Here is a 22,868-nt window from a genome sequence, read left to right as displayed (position 1 = left end):
GTTCGTCAGTCTTCTTTTGTCCGCGCTCGGTACGGTCGTGTTATGCCATTCGCGCCCCTTAAGTCGACCTCGCGCGTCTTTTTGGCTTTTCGCTTAAAAAAAAAAAAAAGGGAAAAGGATTTCGGAAGAAGGCCTTTTCGGTCTTATTCCCCTTCCGGTATTTCCAGTTTTTGCCCCGTTAAGTTTCTTTTCATTTTCGGGGTAGGCCCTTTTGAGGCCTCGGGTCGAATTTTTTTCTTCCCCTCTTTTTTGGTGCCTTACCGCAATTACGAGTTTTGATTTCGCCAGCGTGATTTTTCCGCCCATGTCATCGAAGTCTCCCAGCGGCTTCAAAAATTGCACCCTGTGCGCCCGGGTGATCTCGCTCACTGACAGGCACGCGTCGTGTCTTCAGTGTCTGGGGGCTGGGCACCGCCCGCAGGCCTGTAGTCTTTGCGCCCTTTTACAGAAAAGGACTCAGGTAGCGAGATTGGCCCAGTGGAACGTTTTGTTCTCGGGCTCTTCGTCGGCATCGGCACCGGGAGGGCTCCTGCGGTACAGCCCCCCCGAGACCGACCTTCTTCGGCCTCAGCTCCGAGGAAGCGACGCCTGGTTTTACGTCCTCGTCGGTGCCGGGAAGCTCCGGTGACATGCTTCGTTTGAAAAAGTCAAAGCAGCATCGACACCGGTCTCCTTCCCATATCGGTACCGAGAGCTCTGGGTCGCCGAGGGAGTCGGCACCCAGTAGGCATCGGCACCGAGAGGACCGCTCACCCTCTGTTCAGGAAGTGTCGATGCGCTCCACTTTGGACAGCCCGGAACAGCCTCCACGCCCGGAACAGACTCTGACATCGACACCTGCATCGGCTTCCATGTCTTTCTCTACAGCCGCTCTGCACGAGAGTCTCCGGGCCGTTCTCCCAGAGATCCTGGGAGAGCTGCTGCGCCCTTCCCCTCCGGTACCGGGGGTGCTTGCGCCACCGGTACCGTCGAGTGAGGCGCCGGCTGGCCCCTTGCCCGGGGTGAGGTCTCCGACATCGGTGCCGCTTGCGGTACCGACTGCGGTCGCCTCCCAGGAAGGCTCCCCGATGACGTCGGCGGAGGGAGCTTCGCCGGTGCGGGCGAGGGAGTCTACCTCTCGACGCCCACACCGTGGACGTGGTTCCACGGAGTCGAGCCGGGCACGGCTTCAGACACAGGTCCGTGAACTTGTGTCTGATACCGATGGTGAGGCCTCGTGGGAGGAGAAGGAGGACATCAGATATTTCTCTGACGAGGAGTCTGATGGCCTTCCTTCTGATCCCACTCCCTCCCCTGAAAGGCAGCTTTCTCCTCCCGAGAGCCTGTCTTTTGCGGCCTTTGTCCGGGAGATGTCTACGGCCATCCCCTTCCCGGTGGTTGTGGAGAACGAGCCCAGGGCTGAAATGTTTGAGCTCCTGGACTATCCTTCTCCGCCTAAGGAAGCGTCCACAGTACCCATGCATCATGTCCTAAAAAAGACATTGCTGGCGAACTGGACCAAGCCATTAAGTAATCCCCACATTCCCAAGAAGATCGAGTCCCAGTACCGGATCCATGGGGACCCAGAGCTGATCCGCACTCAGTTGCCTCACGACTCTGGAGTTGTGGATTTGGCCCTAAAGAAGGCTAAGAGTTCTAGGGAGCCTGCTTCGGCGCCCCCGGGCAAGGACTCTAGAACCTTAGACTCCTTTGGGAGGAAGGCCTACCATTCTTCTGTACTCGTGGCCAAAATCCAGTCTTAACAGCTCTACACGAGCATACACATGCGGAACAATGTGCGGCAGTTGGCGGGCTTGGTGGACAAACTCCCCCCTGAGCAAGCGAAGCCATTTCAGGAGGTGGTCAGGCAGCTGAAGGCGTGCAGAAAATTCCTGGCCAGAGGGGTGTATGACACCTTTGATGTTGCGTCCAGGGCCGCTGCTCAAGGTGTGGTGATGCGCAGACTCTCATGGCTGCGTGCCTCCGACCTGGAGAATAGGATCCAGCAGCGGATTGCGGACTCGCCTTGCCGTGCGGATAACATTTTTGGAGAGAAAGTCGAACAGGTGGTAGAGCAGCTCCACCAGCAGGATACCGCTTTAGACAAGTTCTCCCGCCGGCAGCCTTCAGCTTCTACCTCTACAGGTAGACGATTTTTTGGGGGAAGGAAGACTGTTCCCTACTCTTCTGGTAAGCATAGGTACAGTCCTCCTTCTCGACAGCCTGCGGCCCAGGCTAAGCCCCAGCGCGCTCGCTCTCGTCAGCAGCGTGCGCCTCAGCAAGGCCCCTCGGCTCCCCAGCAAAAGCAAGGGACGAGATTTTGACTGGCTCCAGCAGAGCATAGCCGACATCCAAGTGTCAGTGCCGGGCGACCTGCCGGTCGGAGGGAGGTTGAAAGTTTTTCACCAAAGGTGGCCTCTCATAACCTCCGATCAGTGGGTTCTCCAAATAATCCGGCAAGGATACACCCTCAATTTGGCCTCAAAACCTCCAAATTGTCCACCGGGAGCTCAGTCTTACAGCTTCCAACACAAGCAGGTACTTGCAGAGGAACTCTCCGCTCTTCTCAGCGCCAATGCGGTCGAGCCCGTGCCATCCGGGCAGGAAGGGCTGGGATTCTATTCCAGGTACTTCCTTGTGGAAAAGAAAACAGGGGGATGCGTCCCATCTTAGACCTAAGGGCCCTGAACAAATATCTGGTCAAAGAAAAGTTCAGGATGCTTTCCCTGGGCACCCTTCTTCCCATGATTCAGGAAAACGATTGGCTATGCTCTCTGGACTTGAAGGACGCCTACACTCACATCCCGATACTGCCAGCTCACAGACAGTATCTGCGATTTCAGCTGGGCACACGTCACTTCCAGTACTGTGTGCTACCCTTTGGGTTCGCCTCTGGGCCCAGAGTGTTCACGAAGTGCTTGGCTATAGTAGCAGCGGCACTTCGCAGGCTGGGGGTACACATGTTCCCATATCTCGACGATTGGCTGGTGAAGAACACGTCCGAGGCAGGAGCTCTACAGTCCATGCAGATGACTATTCGCCTCCTGGAGCTACTGGGGTTTGTGATAAATTACCCAAAGTCCCATCTTCTCCCGGCGCAGAGACTCGAATTCATAGGAGCTCTGCTGGATTCTCGGACGGCTCGCGCCTATCTCCCAGAGGCGAGAGCCAACAACTTGTTGTCCCTCGTCTCGCGGGTGCGAGCGTCCCAGCAGATCACAGCTCGGCAGATGTTGAGATTGCTGGGCCACATGGCCTCCACAGTTCATGTGACTCCCATGGCCCGCCTTCACATGAGATCTGCTCAATGGACCCTAGCTTCACAGTGGTTTCAGGCTGCTGGGGATCTAGAAGACGTGATCCACCTGTCCACGAGTTTTCTCGAATCCCTGTATTGGTGGACGATTTGGTCCAATCTGGCTCTGGGACGTCCTTTCCAAATTCCTCAGCCACAAAAAGTGCTGACCACGGATGCGTCTCTCCTGGGGTGGGGAGCTCATGTCGATGGGCTTCACACCCAAGGAAGCTGGTCCCTCCAGGAACGCGATCTACAGATCAATCTTCTGGAGTTGCGAGCGATCTGGAACGCTCTGAAGGCTTTCAGAGATCGGCTGTCCCACCAAATTATCCAAATTCAGACAGACAACCAGGTTGCCGTGTACTACGTCAACAAGCAGGGGGGCACCGGATCTCGCCCCCTGTGTCAGGAAGCCGTCAGCATGTGGCTCTGGGCTCGCCGTCACGGCATGGTGCTCCAAGCCACATATCTGGCAGGCGTAAACAACAGTCTGGCCGACAGGTTGAGCAGGATTATGCAACCTCACGAGTGGTCGCTCAATTCCCGTGTAGTGCGACAGATCTTCCAGGTGTGGGGCACCCCCTTGGTCGACCTCTTCGCATCTCGAGCCAACCACAAAGTCCCTCAGTTCTGTTCCAGGCTTCAGGCCCACGGCAGACTGGCATCGGATGCCTTCCTCCTGGATTGGGGGGAGGGTCTGCTGTATGCTTATCCTCCCATACCTCTGGTGGGGAAGACTTTGTTGAAACTCAAGCAAGACCGAGGCACCATGATTCTGATTGCTCCTTTTTGGCCGCGTCAGATCTGGTTCCCTCTTCTTCTGGAGTTGTCCTCTGAAGAACCGTGGAGATTGGAGTGTTTTCCGACCCTCATCACGCAGGATGAAGGGGCGCTTCTGCATCCCAACCTCCGGTCCCTGGCTCTCACGGCCTGGATGTTGAGAGCGTAGACTTTGCCTCTTTGGGTCTGTCAGAGGGTGTCTCCCGTATCTTGCTTGCTTCCAGGAAAGATTCCACCAAGAGGAGTTACTTCTTTCTGTGGAGGAGGTTTGCCGTCTGGTGTGACAGCAAGGCCCTAGATCCTCGCTCTTGTCCTACACAGACCCTGCTTGAATACCTTCTGCACTTGTCTGAGTCTGGTCTCAAGACCAACTCTGTAAGGGTTCACCTTAGTGCAATCAGTGCATACCATTACCGTGTGGAAGGTAAGCCGATCTCAGGACAGCCTTTAGTTGTTCGCTTCATGAGAGGTTTGCTTTTGTCAAAGCCCCCTGTCAAGCCTCCTACAGTGTCATGGGATCTCAATGTCGTTCTCACCCAGCTGATGAAACCTCCTTTTGAGCCACTGAACTCCTGCCATCTGAAGTACTTGACCTGGAAGGTCATTTTCTTGGTGGCAGTTACTTCAGCTCGTAGAGTCAGTGAGCTTCAGGCCCTGGTAGCCCAGGCCCCTTACACCAAATTTCATCATAACAGAGTAGTCCTCCGCACTCACCCTAAGTTCTTGCCAAAGGTCGTGTCGGAGTTCCATCTGAACCAGTCAATTGTCTTGCTAACATTCTTTCCCCGTCCTCATTCCTGCCCTGCTGAACGTCAGCTGCACACATTGGACTGCAAGAGAGCATTGGCCTTCTACCTGGAGCGGACACAGCCCAACAGACAGTCCGCCCAATTGTTTGTTTCTTTTGATCCCAATAGGAGGGGAGTGGCTGTGGGAAAACGCACCATATCCAATTGGCTAGCAGATTGCATTTCCTTCACTTACGCCCAGGCTGGGCTGACTCTTGAGGGTCATGTCACGGCTCATATTGTTAGAGCCATGGCAGCGTCGGTAGCCCACTTGAAGTCAGCCTCTATTGAAGAAATTTGCAAAGCTGCGACGTGGTCATCTGTCCACACATTCACATCTCTTTACTGCCTGCAGCAGGATACCCGACGCGACAGTCGGTTCGGGCAGTCAGTTCTTCAGAACCTGTTTGGGCTTTAGGATCCAACTCCACCCCCCGAGGGCCCTGTTTGTTCTGTTCCAGGCTGCACTCTCAGTTAGTTGGTAAATTTTTTAGGTCAATCTCAGTTATGTCCTCGCCGTTGCGAGGCCCAATTGACCATGGTTGTTGTTTTGAATGAGCCTGGGGGCTAGGGATACCCCATCAGTGAGAACAAGCAGACTGCTTGTCCTCGGAGAAAGCGAATGCTACATACCTGTAGAAGGTATTCTCCGAGGACAGCAGGCTGATTGTTCTCACAAACCCGCCCGCCTCCCCTTTGGAGTTGTGTCTTCCCTTGTCTTGGTTTTGCTACATATGAGACTGGCCGGCACAAGCCGGTTTCGGGCGGGAAGACGGTCGCGCATGCGCGGTGCGCATCGGCGCGCGAGGACTAGCAAAGGCCTTTGCTAGTGAAGATTCCGATTGGAGGGGCTGCCGGGGACGTCACCCGTCAGTGAGAACAATCAGCCTGCTGTCCTCGGAGAATACCTTCTACAGGTATGTAGCATTCGCTTTGTACTTCCATCGTTACAATGTATTGTAAGCCACACTGAGCCCGCAAATAGGTGGGAAAATGTGGGATACAAAAGCAATAAAATAAATAAATAAAATAAATGAGGAGAAAAGAACTGTGAAAACATAAATATTAAAGAAGGAACCCCATGATTCTACATTTGGTTTTATGACCAGAGACTTTTTTTAGCTGTTGATTTAAACAAGACCAGATTTATGCTTTGAAAATGACATATTTAATCCCTGACATAATTTTATATGATAGTTATTCTTTTAGCAGTAAGACCCTTATTAAATGCAAGATTTCTCCAAATAGAAACAGAAAGGGGAAGTAATTTAGTAAGATTCTATATATTGCTTCTTTGAATCAGTTCTCACCATATTTTGATAATTTACATTGTAGTGCATGATGCAAGTTTACAACTGTTTTGTACTTGTATAAGAAATTTGTTTTAAAGTTTGACTATAACATGTATTTTAGGGTCCAGTAACAGCCTGTGATCATTGTCCTAAGGATAGTCCTGGTTATTACTGTAACAAGAAAACAAGCTGTAAAAGTTGTGCAATGGATCGGAACTGTCAGTGGGAATCGAGGAGTCAAGTGTGCATCGCATTACCTGGTATGCAGAGAGAATTTTTGTTCAAGTAATTTAAATATTTGATGATATATTCTGTATATTCATGATACCCTGTTTTATAACATAGCAACACCATAGGCCATGGAATAGCTGAGTTGGAACTAGTGGAGGATCATTTCCCAGAAACCAGCTAAGTCACTGCTGTATTGGTGTTTGTCCAGCAAGTCCAATTCCATTTGTACCTAGGCTACAAGATATTTGGGGTTAACAGTCTCACCAGTTTTGTAGCTGTTAACATTGTTACAAAGCTGTTCCTAAGACCATAGGACAGAGAGTAAGGGGGAGGGGGGATTGAACCTTGATTGTTGAGATCAGTTTGGAAATGTGTATGCCTAAGAGGGTAGAGAAACCAACAAGGAAGAAGACAAAAACTAAGGTAATGAGCAATATCCTTCAAGCACTAAAGCTTCTAAGTCTAATACACAAATGCATGATTTAAATAGGCAGACTGGTTACGCCATTTGGGTCAGGTTAAAGTCAATACTGAATTTCATATGTATCTGCTAATTAAATAAGCACTATTACAAAAATCCTCTTGGCAGTTTGAGCTCAAGCAGCCCCTGCAGAAGAGCCAAGGGAAGTAGGGGGCCCACTTCTATATATTATCTCCTGAGGTGGATCTCTCCCTCCTGATCTGGGGCTATTTTAGATACTTTGCTCAGGCCCCTTCAGTTGAATTTCTTAAACTGCTCCTTAGGTAACAGTAAACTCAATCTTCCTTGTCATCAAGCAGATGAAGCCATTACGTATGGGTTGTGTCCATCAACCAGCAGGGGGAGATAGAGAGCACTCAAGTTTTTCACAGTGCCTCGTGGCCAGCTAGCTCCACTGCCTCTTCAGTATTCTATATCTCCACAAGCAGGGTGGCTGCAGCTTCTTCGAGCTCCATCAAAAATCTGCCTGGGGGTGGTTCCTGGCTTGCCAGTTGTTAGCCGGGGTGTTAGAGGCTATAGCAGCTTCACTTTGAAGGCACATAGGTCAGCCCTTTCCCTGCCTTACCCATGCCCCCGTGGATGTGGACATATTAGCTTGCTTTTCCCTGTCCTTTCCCACTCAGTGGATGCAGGCACATTGGTTCGCCTTTCCCTGCCTTTCCCACTTATCTGAGCCTCCGGAGTGTTTTTATTTACCTCTTTTGCCTCTGCTTTCCTCACAGCACCAATAAATAAATAAATAAATAAATAATTAAAGTCACGTCGCACTTTAGCGCAGCGATCTTGGAAAAGAGGTTTTTTTCTTGAGATTTTTCTGCAGGACCGGAGCTGTGATACTCGGTCTAGTGAGGTAAGAGTGTTTTCTGACTCCTCTGGGGTGGGCCCGTGATCGGGACGTTTTTGGCGCAAACCGCCATTTTTGAATTTTACCGCCGTTTTCGGCGATGGCTGCGGAGACTGTAAAGCACTGTTCTAAATGTTACCAGCGCAAATCAGCAGCGGGGCTCTGTAATTCGTGCTGTACAGACGGTAGAGCCGACCCGACCATGGCGAACGGCGATCTTTTGCGCTCTGAGCTGGCAGCGGACGCCATTTTGGATTTTCCACATGGCGCGGCCTCTGTTGCGACAGCCCTGAATGCGGGGGGGGGGGGGGGTCCTCTGAGTGAGGCTAATAATAGAGCTGATAGTCCTGGGCAGGATCCGGGCGGTCAGGGAGCGTTTTTCTCCCCTGATTTTGTTTTAATGCTGCATAGGGCGTACATGCTTAAAAGAGCTCTTCCACAGGCTTCTTCGGACCCTCTGCCTGCCCCCCCTGGTGGATCCTGGCCTTTTGGAGTTGGCTTTGCCTGTTTCTTATCCTCCTGATAAACGCAGAAGGGCTAATTCTCCTTCTGAGTGTGGCGCACCCCACCCCACCCCCCGTGGTCGGGCTATGAGGATTCTGAGGGGTCTGGCAGAACTTCTTGGGTTGAGGAGCCAGAGTCTGGTGCAGAATTGCCACAGGAGCTTGATGATCCGTCTGCGGTGAGGATTTTCCACCGCGAGGAGCTGCCGGCGCTTATTTCAAATGCCTTACAAGCCCTCTCGATTGAAGATCCTGGGAGTGGCACAGCCTCCTCTTAATCCAAGGATGGCTAGTACCAGAAAGCCTACTCGAGCCTTTCCTTTGCATGATTCCATCCAAGAGCTTATTTCGGCTCAATGGGCTGACCCCGAGGGACCTTTGAATGTTGCCAGGGCTATGGAGCAATTATACCCTCTGAGTGAGGAACATTTGGCTCGCTTTGCAATGCCTAAAGTGGATGCCCTGGTTACGGCTGTGACAGAGAACTACCCTCCCTGTTGAAGGAGGTGTTGCCCTGAAGGATATTCAAGACCGCAGGCTTGATTCAGCTCTGAAGCGGTCCTTTGATTTGGCAGGTCTCACTGTTCGGGCGTCTGCATGCAGTTGTTATGCTGCTAGAGCCTGCCTGGCTTGGTTACAGCAGGCAGTGGAACAGCCCGGTGATGGAGCGGAGACCTTATCTGAAGTGGCTCCGGGGATGGAGTCGGCCTTGTCCTTTTTGGCTGACGCCCTTTATGATATGGTCAGAGCTTTGGCTAAACAAATGGCTGTAGCAGTGGCAGCTCGCTGCACTCTTTGGCTACGACATTGGGAGGCGGACATGGCCTCCTAAGCAAAGGTTGGTGAAATTGCCCTTTCAAGGCCTTCTCCTGTTGGTGAGGAGCTGGAAAACATTGTTAAAGGCCTGGGGGATTCCAAACCTCAGCGCTTGCCCGAAGATAGGCCGAAGCCTTCCTCTAAGGGTCAGGCGGTCCGCTCCTCTTACAGACCTCGCTTCCGTGAAGCTAGAAGGTACCGCCCGGGGCGTGCTGCTGGGTTCACTTCGCGTGCCCGCTTTCAGCAGAGAAACGCCTTTCACTCGGACAAACGTTCCACAGCTGCCGGTTCAAGGCCTGGAGTTCAGGGGCAACCCTCTCAATGATGGTATGCCGGCCCCCTCCTCATTTCCTGTCATTGGAGGAAGAATTTCCCTCTTTTTCGAGGAGTGGGCCAAAGTCTCCGCAGATCAGTGAGTCTTGGACCTGATCAGAGACGGATACCGAATAGAATTCGATGCCCTGGTGAGGGACGTGTTTGTGGAGTCCCGATGCGGTTCTGCCGCCAAACGGGCGGCAGTAGAAGAGACTTTGCACAGTCTGTGCCGGATAGGGGCTGTGACCCTGGTGCCTCCCGCCGAACAAGGTCTAGGCCGCTACTCCATTTACTTTGTGGTGCCACGAAAAGGCGGGTCTTTTCGCCCGATCCTGGACTTAAAAGAGCTAAACAAGTCCTTAAGAGTGCGGCATTTTCACATGGAAACCCTGCGCTCCGTCATTGCGGCGGTACAGCCAGGAGAGTTTCTCATGTCTCTGGACCTGAAAGAAGCTTACTTGCACATACCAATTTGGCCCCCGCACCAGAAGTTTTCTGCGCTTTGCGGTGTTGGGAAAACATTTCCAGTTTCGGACCTTGCCTTTTGGCCTTGACACAGCTCCCCGAACCTTCTCCAAGGTAATGGTGGTAGTAGCTGCCTTTCTTAGGCGAGAGGGTATCCGGGTTCACCCGTACCTAGACGACTGGCTCATCAGAGCAGACTCTGTAACAGAGAGTCATCTAGCTACAGCCAGAGTGGTTTCAGTCCTTCAATCTCTGGGCTGGGTCGTCAATATGACCAAAAGTTACCTGACCCCCTCGCAATCTCTAGAATATTTGGGGGCCAGGTTTGACACAGCCTCGGGCTATGTGTTTCTTCCCGAGCAAAGGCGGTGCAAGCTTCAGAATCAGGTCCGTCTGCTCCTGAGGATGCCCCGCCCGTGAGCTTGGGACATTGTCCAGCTGTTGGGATCAATGACGGCCACCTTGGAAGTGGTGCCATGGGCGAGAGCGCACCTGAGACCTGTACAGTATTCTCTACTTCAACGATGGTCTCCAGTATCTCAGGATTATCAGTGCAGACTTTCTTGGCTCCCTGCGGCCCGCCTCAGTATGGAGTGGTGGCTCTCGGACAGCATGTTGCGGCGGGGATTGCCGCTGGCTGTCCCTGATTGGTGCCTAGTGGTGACAGATGCCAGCCTGAAGGGCTGGGGCGCACATTGCCAGGGGAAGCATGCCCAGGGTCTATGGACGCCTGACGAGTCGGAGTGGTCTATCAACCTCCTGGAGTTGAAAGCGGTGTTTCTGTTTCTTCTGGCCTTTCAAGTGACCCTGGAAGGATTGGCTGTCCGAGTGATGTCGTACAACACGACAGCAGTGGCCTACATAAATCGACAAGGCGGCACTCAGTGCAGAGCTCTAGCCGCTCAGGCCGAACAAATTTGCCACTGGGCCGAGCTGCATCTACAGTCTCTGTCAGCAGCTCACATTGCAGGTCATAGCAACGTGCAAGCCGACTATCTAAGCAGGCATCAGATCGATCCAGCGGAGTGGGAACTAGCAGACGATGTATTCCTGCAGATATGTGCCAAATGGGGCAAGCCAGTGATGGATCTTATGACGACCAGTTCCAATGCCAAAGTCCCGTGCTTTTACAGCAGACGGAGGGATCCTCTGCCGGGTTGGATGCCTTGGCTCAACCCTGGCCCCTGGGCTAGCTGTATGTCTTCCCTCCGTGGCCCTTGATAGGGCGAGTGCTCCTGCGGATTCGGCTGCATCCAGGAGAAGTGGTGCTCATCGCCCTGGATTGGCCCAGGAGGCCTTGGTATGCTGACCTCCGACAGATGCTGTTGGAGGCTCCCTTTCCGTTACCTCTGGTTCCGCACCTGTTGTCACAGGATCCGGTGGCCATGGAGGACGCCTGCCGCTTTGGTCTTATGGCATGGCGATTGAGAGGGCGCAATTGAGAGATAAAGGCTACTCAAATAAGGTAATTTCCACTCTCCTGCAGGCCCGTAAGCGCTCCACGTCCGTGGCTTATGCCAGGATTTGGCGCCAGTTTGAAGTCTGGTGTGTTTCAAGAGCGCTTTCTCCGTTGCGGGCTCCTGTCTCACCGCTTCTGGACTTTTTGCAGGATGGTGTACACAAAGGCTTGGCCTATAATTCCCTGTGGGTGCAAGTGGCAGCTTTGGTCTCCCTGCGTGGCAAGGTTGAAGGCATGTCCTTAGCTGCTCATCCAGATGTGGCACGGTTTCTTAGAGGGGTGCTTCGGCTCCGTCCTCCTGTGCGGGCACCTTGTCCAGCTTGGAACCTGGGGTTAGTATTGAAGGCCCTTCAGGGGGCTCCCTTTGAGCCGCTTCGGCGTGCTTCAGAGAAAGATTTGACACTGAAGGCCGTCTTTTTAGTGGCCATTACCTCGGCGAGACGGGTGTCAGAGCTCCAGGCGCTGTCCTGTAGAGACCCTTTTCTGCAATTCTCAGAGTCAGGGGTCACGGTTCGGACCGTGCTTTCCTTCATGCCTAAGGTGGTTTCAGCGTTTCACCTAAACCAGCCTGTTTTTCTTCCCTCCTTTGTTGAGGAGGAGTTTCCAGATTCATTTGGGCAGTTGCACCTTTTGGATGTGCGAAGGACTCTGTTGCAGTATCTGCGAATTACAAATTCTTTCAGGACCTCTGATCATCTTTTTGTATTGTTTGCAGGTCCTCGCAGAGGGTCTTCAGCGTCTAAAGCCACTATTGCCTGTTGGCTCAAAGAAGCTATCATTTCAGCATATCTGCTGTCTGGCCGGGCTCCGCCTGAAGCCTTTAAGGCACATTCCACAAGAGCGATTTCCTCTTCCTGGGCGGAAACTGGAGCACTATCTCTTCATGAGATTTGCAGTGCTGCAACATGGGCTTCTAAGCTCTCTTTTGCCCGACATTACAGGCTGGATGTGACTGCCAGGAGGGATGCGTGTTTTGGAGCACATGTGCTAGCGCGTGGTGTGGCTTGTTCCCACCCTATTTAGGGATTGCTTTGTTACATCCCATACGTAATGGCTTCATCTGCTTGATGACAAGGAAGGGAAAATTAGGTTCTTACCATGATAATTTTCTTTCCTTTAGTCATAGCAGATGAAGCCATGAGCCCTCCCTGTATGATTGTCTGTATTGCAGTGATTCTGATTTTAGGTGCTGTTCTTGTTTCCTGAAGTTATATTCCTTTCTTGGGGAGTCGGAAAACAGTCTTCAGGATTCTTGTTACAGTTATAGGAGGATGAGTTCATTCCCTCCAGTTCATGTTTTGGGAGGATGAGTTTATTCCCTCCAGGAGGATGAGTTCATTCCCTCCTTTTTTGGAGTTTATGCCCTTGTTAAGGGGCCATCGTTCGCTGTGAGGAAAGTTCATGTTTTTCCCATTGCGGTTTGCCATACTGCTTTGGAAGCTTCAAATACTGAAGAGGCAGTGGAGCTAGCTGGCCATGAGGCACTGTGAAAAATTGAGTGCTCTCTATCTCCCCCTGCTGGTTGATGGACACAACCCATACGTAATGGCTTCATCTGCTATGACTAAAGGAAAGAAAATTATCATGGTAAGAACCTAATTTTCCCATAAAACTTTAACCATATCCATATTTCTTTATAATATTTACAGTTTTTACATGCTAGGAGGGACAATCATAAAAGAACCTTGAGCCACCTGGTCTTCAGTCAAAGAGTTAATCATTTGTTATCATGGTCTATTGTTTTAAGTTTGTTTGAAATACAATAATTTTGAGTACATGTCCAAATGAAATTTTATTTATTAGGGTCCTTTGTGCAATCCACTTATAAATAAACATGAAAAATGTGTGGACTTAAGCATTTCGGACTAATGATTTTATGGTAGTAAACAGAGGACACAGTGACTCAAGATGCCTATAAGATGGACAATTCTTTGGAGTTGGAAATTGAATTGCTTCTTTTATGAGTAATATATGGAAATAAGATTATAGTTGTAGCTCTATGAATTACAGTTAGCAAACCAGTAAGAACAGATTGCTAGAAGTTTTAATACATGTATTTAGTGCGTATAGTATGAAAGTTGCTCACTTTCTTCCACTTTCCTTCTGTCTTCCACTGATAATTGATAAGATGAACTAAATCCATAACAGAAAAAAGGCTAGAAGGGAAGTTTCCTTCAAGACTGGATTTTTTTTGCTGTTGTGTTGTCAACTTGGGTTGCCCATTTAGGAGATAATTTTTTAAAGAATTTTCTATATGTAAAACAACATTTAGAGAATGACTGTCATAGCTTGCTTAGGCACACATGCACAAAAAGTAGATACAACAAGAGGATTTGTGCACTGTATTTGGGGCATTGGAGAAGCCTGTTTTATAAAAGCACACAGATGCATATGTTACCTTTCTGAAATAGACACCTTTTTGGATATTTCATATTTTCCGAGGACAAGAAGGCCTTTATATTCTCACATCTGGGTGATATCATTCGACGGAGCCTGGTGTGGACGCTGACCAGTGCTGTCCGATTCACTCAAAAATTTTTCGATTCGATTCACTCATTTGAATTGATTTTTCATTTCGATTTCGATGCAATTCTGCTTTACTGAAATATAGGGGCCCATAGCCTCAGACCTATGCTAATATTATAAGAAAGTAACACAAACAGGCAGCAATTGAACATTTTAAACATTCATGAAAGCATTGGCAATGAAAGATTAAACTGCACCAGCCTCTACTTCTCTAAAATGTCTACACTATCTCCGCAATTATTGTTCAGTATTAAAATTAAGTTCCAAACATACCCTACCACCAAGTCTGTCCTTTAATGATGCCGCATGTTCAGAAATCATAGCCGTAAGTATAGACAATTATTCAAATATCACATGCATACATCAGAATAGATGTCCATACACACATTGCAAAAGTAAACAACAACTTCTACAGAGTACATCCAAAACTTAATTTTTATTTTCTCATTTCCGTCTTCCAAAATGCCAGACAACAGATGTACAGATCAGTAGGATCCAAAGCAGTCCAATACAAGTAAAGTCAGAAACAACAACAGTTTTTATACCTAATTGTTCCACCACCCTTAGGATTCACCTTTGGGGTTAAAAAGCAAAACTGTGTGCTTGTAAGGACTGGATAAACAAATTAAAACGAAGTTTAAAGCAAATTCCCTTAATATGTAATAGTTGGTAGCAATAATGAAGCAGTGATAGAATATTCATATAGCAAGCAGCCTGAGCCAACAGATTTATTTTTCATTGAACATGCTTTGTATGAACTTGGCGACTAATAGTGTGCTGAACTGGACAATGTTGGCACATTTAGACTGACTCTGGACTTCTGCATGAAGGTAGCTCTGCCCTCACTCAATATTTGTCTTTTAAATAGTAGTAATAAAAAAATATCAAGTGCATTTTTATAATATACCACTGTAATCCACAAAAGAAAAGGAGGAAGTTCCTATATGCCATCTTCTCCCTTTGATCTAAGCACAGAAAATAAAGGATTTTAAATGCTTACAGGTTTCAACCTAATGTTTAATGTGGGATTTAAATGTCATAAGTAAATAAATAGGTAGATAGAAACTCTGAATGTTGAGCACCTGATTCTCATAACATGTCTGTTTTAGAGGTTCTTTACCAGGGAAAAAAAATCTCTGCACGAATATAACAATGCTAGGGTGTCCCAATAACCAGCCCATCCAAATGACACACTGTTTACAATTTATAAAACAATTTACTACTTTACCTGTAAAAACTTATTCTGTTATTATGCTTCATCAGTGTACATCTGTATGCTGCACAAGCTGTCATGTTTGAAAATGTGAGATTAAATAAAAATAATACCAACAATAAAGAACAGCGTGGATGCAGCAGCTCATAGGTTTGTCATCCCGCCTCAGACGCCTCCTGTTTTCATCCAACCTCCTTGCATTGGTGGCTTTCTTGGCACAGCTGCTGGTCCTGCCTCCTGATGTCAGTTTTTCCTGTTCCAGCTGTGCACCAGTAGAGAGACCTCCTTTCCTCTGCCAACAGTAGACAGACCTTGGGCCCTGCTATTGTAAGTTTATTGTCTTGTCGCTGCTGTTGCTTCCCTCAGCAGCTGCAGTGGCTTGGTTGACAGCGGGAGGGAAGGAAGCAGCAGCAGCTTCAGTGACAGCGGGAGGAAGGGAGGGAAATCCCGAATCGGGACTCCAGATTTTTTTTCCCCCAACCAAATTGATTTGTCCAAAATGAATTCGACGAATCGATTGAAATCGTGAATTGGTGACTAACTAGTAGAGTAGAACGTTTTAGCATCATCCCAGCGTGCATGCTCTGATACTTTTCGCGCCTGATGCACAAGTGTGAGTCCTCTAGTCTTCGTTTTTCCGCGGAGCTGAGAAGGGGGCATTTCTTGTTCTTTCCCTCACACAGTCTTTTTTGGGTTGTGAGTGCCTTCCCATGCAGGTATTTTTTTTTTTTTTTTTTTTCCATAGTTTTTCCTCATTTTCTTTTCAGCTTTATGTTTTTATAGCTCTAGTTTTTTTTTTTTTTTTTTTTTTAGATATTTGGGGCACTTTTAAGTTTCCTTTATTTTCGTGAGTGACTGTGTGAATAGGCTGCACCTAGTCCTCAATTTGAACACTCTCCCTTTTTTTTTTTCTCTTAGTTTGATTGAGGAGTTTAATTTAGCTGAGATACTTTTTTTTTCGATGTCTCAGAAGACTCCCAGTATCTTCAAGCGGTGTGCCATGTGTAGGCTCATAATTTCTGCCATGAACCCGCACAGTTGCTGCAATGGGTGCCTTGGGCCAGATCATGACTCCTCTGCACATGCAGATAAAGACTCAGCAGGAGCAACTGGCTCAAATGCAACAACCTTTTGGGTTTTCAAAGGCCGGCCCATTGACTTCGGCACCAGAGGCGTTGATCTCCATGGCTGCTTCAACACCAGCATCGAGTGGGAGTGCACTGGCATCAAGTGGGTCTCCACCTTCATCAACACCGGGCACTGATAGCAGGCCCTGGGACCGGTCAGCATCGGACCAGACACCAAGGACCTGTACGGATTTTGCGGCATCCTCATTGGCACCGGGGGGATCGAGGCTCTATGCATTAGTGAAAGCCCAAGAAGCAGAAGCATCGATTTTTCCTCAAAGTACGGTTCTGGGAGCACTAGAACATTGGTGCATCCATTACCCGAGAAGCACTGGTCCCGGGAGGAGTGCTCCCTCTCCTTGGAAAAGTTGCCAGTATGAAAGTCACCAAGCGGCCCGGTCCCTGCCATCGGTTCGGCCCCGACATCTGAGGCTGCCTCTGCCCCGGCTTCCATGCCTGTGCCAGTGCGCACTTTCAATGTGCGGTTCTGCAGCATGCTCTGGGAGGAGCTGGCACAGTTGCTACAGGAGGCTCCTGCTTTGACATGGAGGGCAATTGCGCCACTGTTGGAACAGACTCAGCTATTCTGAGGTTTCATCGAAGCCGGTTCCTCACCAGTTGTTGACATCGATGTCCGGGTAAGCAGTACTGCCTTTGACATTGGGAGAGGAAGCTTCCTTGGAGTTAGATTAGAGCTGCTCCTCGAAGCTCCTCAGAGGGTGGACATCGTTCTCATAGAGTGAGGTTGGCACAGACTCATTCACCTGAGTATGGTGAAATCTGATTGGGACCGCTCATGGGAGTCAGATGAGGATCCACATTACTTCTCGGATGAGGAGTCATGTGGAATTCCATCTGATCGCTCTCCTTTTAAAGAGAGACTGAAATATCCACCAGAGGCGCTATCTTTCACTAATTTTGTGAGGGAGATGGCAGTGGCATTTGTTGGATGAGGAGCCTAGAGCAGAGATGTCTATTCTGGGCTGTAAGTCTCCTCTCAAGGAGGGGGTCACTGTTATATTGAGCCCTATTCTTAAGGATCCACTGTTGAAGAACTGGGAGTCTTGCCTCACAGTGCAGATCGTGCCCCAGAAGGTGGATATGCAATATCGTATCAAGAAGGCACAGTTGCCCCACAATTCCATGGTGGCCGAATCTGCTCTCAACGGGTCAAGAGTTCTCGTTCTCATGCCTCGGCGCCTCAGGACAGGAGACTAAAACTTTGAACTCATTTGGGAGAGAGACTTTTCAGGCCTCAATGCTTATTGTCCACATCCAGTCCTACCAGCTCTACACAAGCCTTTACTTGGGGTCTCTGGTAAACAGTACACTGACAGAGGCAGATTCTCTTCCTTTGGATCAGGCCAGAGAGCTTCGCCAGGTGACCAACAAGCAGATGGAGTGTAGGCATCTGGCTGGGGGGTACCTATGATACTTTTGATGTTGCGTCCAGACTCCCTGGAATGGGTGTGAAGATGCACAGGCTCTCATTGCTGCGTGTCTCTGACATGGAACCAGCGTTTTAAGAGAGGTTGTTGGACGTGTGTTGCAGAGGTAACAACTTGTTTGGAGATGAAGTGGAGGAGTTTGCTGTCCTTATAAAAAAAAAAAAAAGCATACAGATTGGTGTACTCCATCTGCATATTCTTCGGCAACAAGGTTTTCAACTGGGTCTACGTGGTGTACATACTACTCTCAAAGGTGTAGGTACCCACCTCCCACTCAGTCCACTCAGGCGACAGGCAGCATCCCAGGCCTCACAGCCCCATCTTCAGAAGTCCCAGTCAACTCCCTAGTCAAATCAGGTCACAGGCAAAGAGCATAACCACTCAAAAAGTATCCATCCTGGGCGAGATTCCGATCGGAGGGAGGCTTATTTTTTACCAACACAGATGGCCCCTTGTAACATCTGACTGGTGGGTTCTTCAAGTAGTCCATCTTGGGTACACACTAAATTTGCATCAGAGACAATCGTTCATCAGTTGTCAACAGAAAGAGGTGCTTGCAGAGGAACTCTGCATTTCTACAGGCCTGAGTGGTCGAACCGGTACCATCAAGGGAAGAGGGGAAGGGATTCTATTCCAGATACTTTCTTGTGACCAGAAAAAATAGAGGGATATTGGCCCATCCTAGACATAAGGGACCTGAACATATTCCTAGTCAAAGAAAAGTTCAGGATGCTTTCCCTGGGCAGCCTTCTTCCTTTCATTCAGGAAAATGATTAGCTATGCTCTTTGGACTTAAAGGATGCCTGTACCCCACGTTTTGATACTTCCAAGTCACAGGAAGTATCTCAGATTTTGAGTTGGACATGCCACTTCCAGTATCACATTCTACCTTTTGGCCTGGCATCTTAAGTTTTCACCAAGTGTCTGGTAGTAGTCACAACATATCTATGCAAACTGGGGGTGTATGTGTTTCCCTGCATGGACAATTGGCTGGTCAAGAGCACATCTCAGGAAGGAGCCAATGAGTCGATAAGGGGGACTATTTGGGTGATAAAGCTACTGGGGTTTGTGATCAATTACCCCAAGTCCCACCTACAACCAGTTCATCAACTGGAGTACATAGGTGCCCTGCTAGATACAGCGCAGGCTTAGGCTTTCCTTCCTCAAGTGAGAGCCGATACCTTGACAAAGCTTGCTTTGCAGGTCCGCAGCAGCCAAAAGGTTTCAGCTCAGCAAATGTTGAGACTGATGGGCCACATGGTCTCCACCGTGCATGTCACTCCAATTGAACGGCTCTTGAGAGCGGCCCAGTGGACCTTAGTTTTCCAGTGGTCTCAAGCCACAGGGGACCTAACTGATATCATCCACACACCACCAGATCTGGCCCACGTCCTCCTCTGGTGGTCAGTTCTGTTCAGTTTGACTCAGGGACTTCCGTTCCAAGTTCTGCCGCTTCGAAAGGTGTTGACAACAGATTCATCTAACCTGGGTTGTCGAGCTTATGTAGATGGGCTTCACACTCAAAGGCAGTGGTCTGCTCAGGAGGTTCAGTTCCACATCAGTCTTAAGTTCAGGGCTATTTGGAACGCTCTAAAGGCATTTAGAGAGCAACTCCAGAACCAAATTGTTCTCATTCAGTCAGACAACCAGGTTGCGATGTTCTGTCAGTGAAGGGGGGGGGGGGGGGGGTTATGGGATCATACTGTTTGTGGGTAAGTGGTGGGCATGTGGTAGTGGGTCCTACACAGGATAGATCTACGTGCCACTTAACTTCCCAGCAAGAACAACAGTTTGAGCAGGATAGTGGTCTCTGAACATGGGCATAGCCCAGAAGATTTTCTCGGAGTGAGGCACCTTCTTGGTGGATCTTATCGCCACTCATCTCAACAACAAAGTCCTGCTCCATGCATGGGTCACATGGCAGACTAGCGTCAAGTGCCTTTCTCTTACTGGGGTAGGAAAATACCTTTGCATGACAGTGGGATGCTACTAAAACTTTCTACCCTACTAGCTTGTCAGCATCCACACCAGGCTTCATCAGATGATGTCACGCAGATCTGAGAATAATTGGCCTGTTATACTCGGAGAACACCAGCTACAGGTAAGTTTCTTTGCTTTATCTCCTTGTTTATGGTTGTTTATCCTGAATTATATACCCTAGACTTCCTAGTTTCTTTATAAAGAAAGCAAAGTTACTCCAGTATTATGTGTTCTCCGAGGACAGCAGGATGTACATAGTTGATAAAGACCTGGCATGGATGCGACCCACATTCTGATTATTCTAGAAGCCTTTGGAACTTGTGCCACTCATGTAGGGATGCCTTCCCTCCTGCCTCAATTGTGCAGGACCAGCAGTTGAGTTCAAACTCTTATAGAATACAGCTCGTAGGGGAAGAGGGGAGGGTCTGTGGTAATGTACTTCCAGCTTTTCTTGGAGAACATCTGCTACAGGTGAGTAAGCTCCCTTTCTCCAAGGACAAGCAAGACAGCATTTATCACAGTTGTGACTCCCTAGATCCCAGGCTCACCGAAAACAACAAAAAATGGACTATAGGGACTTGTAAAAGGCAGGGGTAACCAGGAAGCAATTAAACTATTATGTACATCCTGTTTTGTGGGTGCTGTCTGGAACAGAAAAAAAGTGGGACTAGGAGGGTGCAATTGGGTTCTATACTCTAAACTAATTCAGCAGAACTGTCTGTCCGGAATGGACTGCCATGTTGGGAATCCTACTCAGTGCAGTAAGGAGATGTGAGTGTGTGTTTGCAAATCTACTCCCTCAAATGGGCCACTGACGCAGACAGATTGAGCTGAGTTGGCCACCACAACAGCAACCCAGCAAGTTCTGGAAAGACAGATAATGTCCGCTAGATTCCCTGAGGCCTGACACCACTGAGGTGCTAGAGTCCACTGAACCTTTTGCAAGTGTAGATGTGACATGCATAGTATAGGCCATGATGCTTAATAATGTCAACATCTGCTGAGATGTGACCTTCTGGCTTTGTTGAACCTGTTGAGTGATTCTAATCATGGCATTAGCCTGGAAGATGGAAGGTAGACTTGAGCCTGAATTGTGTCTAGTCAGACTCCAATGAACTCCAGTAGTTGAGCTGGTAGGAGATGGGGCTTTAGATTGTTTATAACAAACCCTAATAACTCCAGTATCCAAATGGTTCTCTGCATGGGTTCTTGAGCATTCTTTTGGGATGTGCTTTTGATCAGCCAATCGTCCATGTAGGTAAACGAGTGTACCCAACGATGCTGTGACTGTGGCAAGGCACTTTGTGAAAGTTCTGGGAGTGGACATGAGGTCAAAAGGCAGGACACAATACTGGTGTTTCCCTACTCAAAATCTTAGGTACTTGTGAGGGGGGTATATCTTAATCTCGATATAAGCATTCTTCAGATCAAGAGAAGGTAGCCAATTGTTTTCCTGAATCATGAGAAGTAGGGTTCCCAGGGAAACCATCTTGAGCTTTTCTTTGGTGAGGTATTTGTCAACACCCTTTGGTCTAGGATGGGACAACACCACCTAACTTTTGGGGCATAAGGCAGTACTTGGAATACAGTCCCTTCCCTTGTTCCCTGTAGAAGAGTTCTTCTGCCAGCATGTCCCGATGCTGAGAGCTGAACTTTAACATTATGATGGGCAATTAAGAGGTAGCTGTGGCCAAAGAAGGGGGAGTATCCTTCCTAAACTATTTTGAAAACCTTCCAATCTGAGGTTACAAAGGGGCCATCTTGCTTGAAATAATTTCTTCCTTCTTACCGGTAGGCCGTCCGGGACAATCTCTTTTAGAGCAGCTACTCTCTTCTGAAGCCAGTCAGAAGCACCACCCTTGCTTTGAGTGGGGAGCCTACTGTGTCTCTTTGGGCTGCTGCTAAGGGCTGGAGCGGGGGCCTACGGACTGCTGGGAAGGATGGGCAGAAGAAGTATACCCACACTTTTGAGTAGTAAGATCTCCTCTGATCAGTGCCTGTAAACCTCTGAAAAGTGGAGGTCACTGAATGAGTGCGCTGAGACTGGGACTTCATGGTAGAGCTATACCAAATAGTATATTTTACTATTTGGCTGAATATGAATACTGAAAAATATTATTTTGACAAATACGAAAACTGAATGTAAATAATGGGCATTGAGCTTTAACAGAGCAAATAATAAAAGAAGCAACGTGAAATCAGAGATCGAGTGTTTATTTCAGTAGGATTTAGCAAAGTAGAGCTCTGGCTTATTTGTATTCAAATTTAAATCACTATTCATAAGTACATAAGCATCGAGCATACCTACACTTTTGAGTAGTAAGATCTCCTCTGATCAGTGCCTGTAAACCTCTGAAAAGTGGAGGCCACAGAATGAGCGCGCCGAGACTGGGACTTCATGGTAGAGCTATACCAAATAGTATATTTTACTATTTGGCTGAATACAAATACTGAAAAATATTATTTTGACGAATACGAAAACCGAATGTAAATAATGGGCATTGAGTTTTAACATAGCAAATAATAAAGGAAGCAATGTGAAATCAGAGATCGAGTGTTTATTTCAGTAGGATTTAGCAAAGTAGAGCCCTGAATTATTTGTGTTTAAATTTAAATCACCATTCATAAGTACATAAGCATCGCCATGCTGGGACAGACCAAGGGTCCATCGAGCCCAGCACCCTGTCACTGACAGCGGCCAAAAGAACAAGCAATTTGTCCCGCCCATCCCAGAAATATACAAATCCCAGCTGAATACAAATAATGTATTCGGGGCCGAATTGAATATTCGTTACAGCCCTACTTCATGGTATCAGTATGCTTTTTGATGAAGTCTGTGATCTCCTCCAGCTTGTTCCTAGAAAGATTAACATCTGACCAAGGAACATTCAAAGGCTTCTCCTGAACTGCCAGTTCTATGTCTGACAAGCACACTTTGGAAATCAAATGGTCTTCTAGGATACCCATGAAATCCAGCAAAACAGAAGTCAATGTGTTGCTTAATGAACCTCAGTAGTAACGTGCTGTGCCTTTATACACATATGCACAATGTCTTACATACTCAAATTAACACTGGTTCAGTAGCCGCCACCTTCCTATATTATTTTTTAATTGTTCAGTAAAAATGTTTAGAAATAAACTTATTAGACTTCCTTATATTGTTCTATATTGCATAATACTCATCTTCAGTTGATCTAGTCGGCTTAGGGGCTCTCTTCTCTGATATGGCATGTGTTTCGCTGGAATGCTTTTTCAGGGATGTCCCCTAATATCAACTGCCGCTTATCCTGCCGACCACGTTTACTTCTGTTGTTCAGCTGGAT

At 48.3% G+C, this 22,868-nt stretch overlaps 1 protein-coding gene across 1 annotated transcript in view; it reads left to right on the top strand.

Moving 5' to 3' along the window:
- Positions 1 to 22,868, top strand: part of ATRN (attractin) — a 626,429-nt gene that overhangs the window by 290,409 nt on the left and 313,152 nt on the right. The window contains 1 exon segment of the mRNA XM_030190990.1: positions 6,259 to 6,397. Coding sequence (XP_030046850.1) covers positions 6,259 to 6,397 — 139 coding nt within the window.

The sequence above is a fragment of the Microcaecilia unicolor genome, chromosome 2 (assembly GCF_901765095.1).
Source record: "Microcaecilia unicolor chromosome 2, aMicUni1.1, whole genome shotgun sequence".
NCBI classification, from domain to species: Eukaryota; Metazoa; Chordata; class Amphibia; order Gymnophiona; family Siphonopidae; genus Microcaecilia; species Microcaecilia unicolor.
Note: the sequence above shows the minus strand (reverse complement) of the source record. Positions and strands in the feature narration are given on the sequence as shown.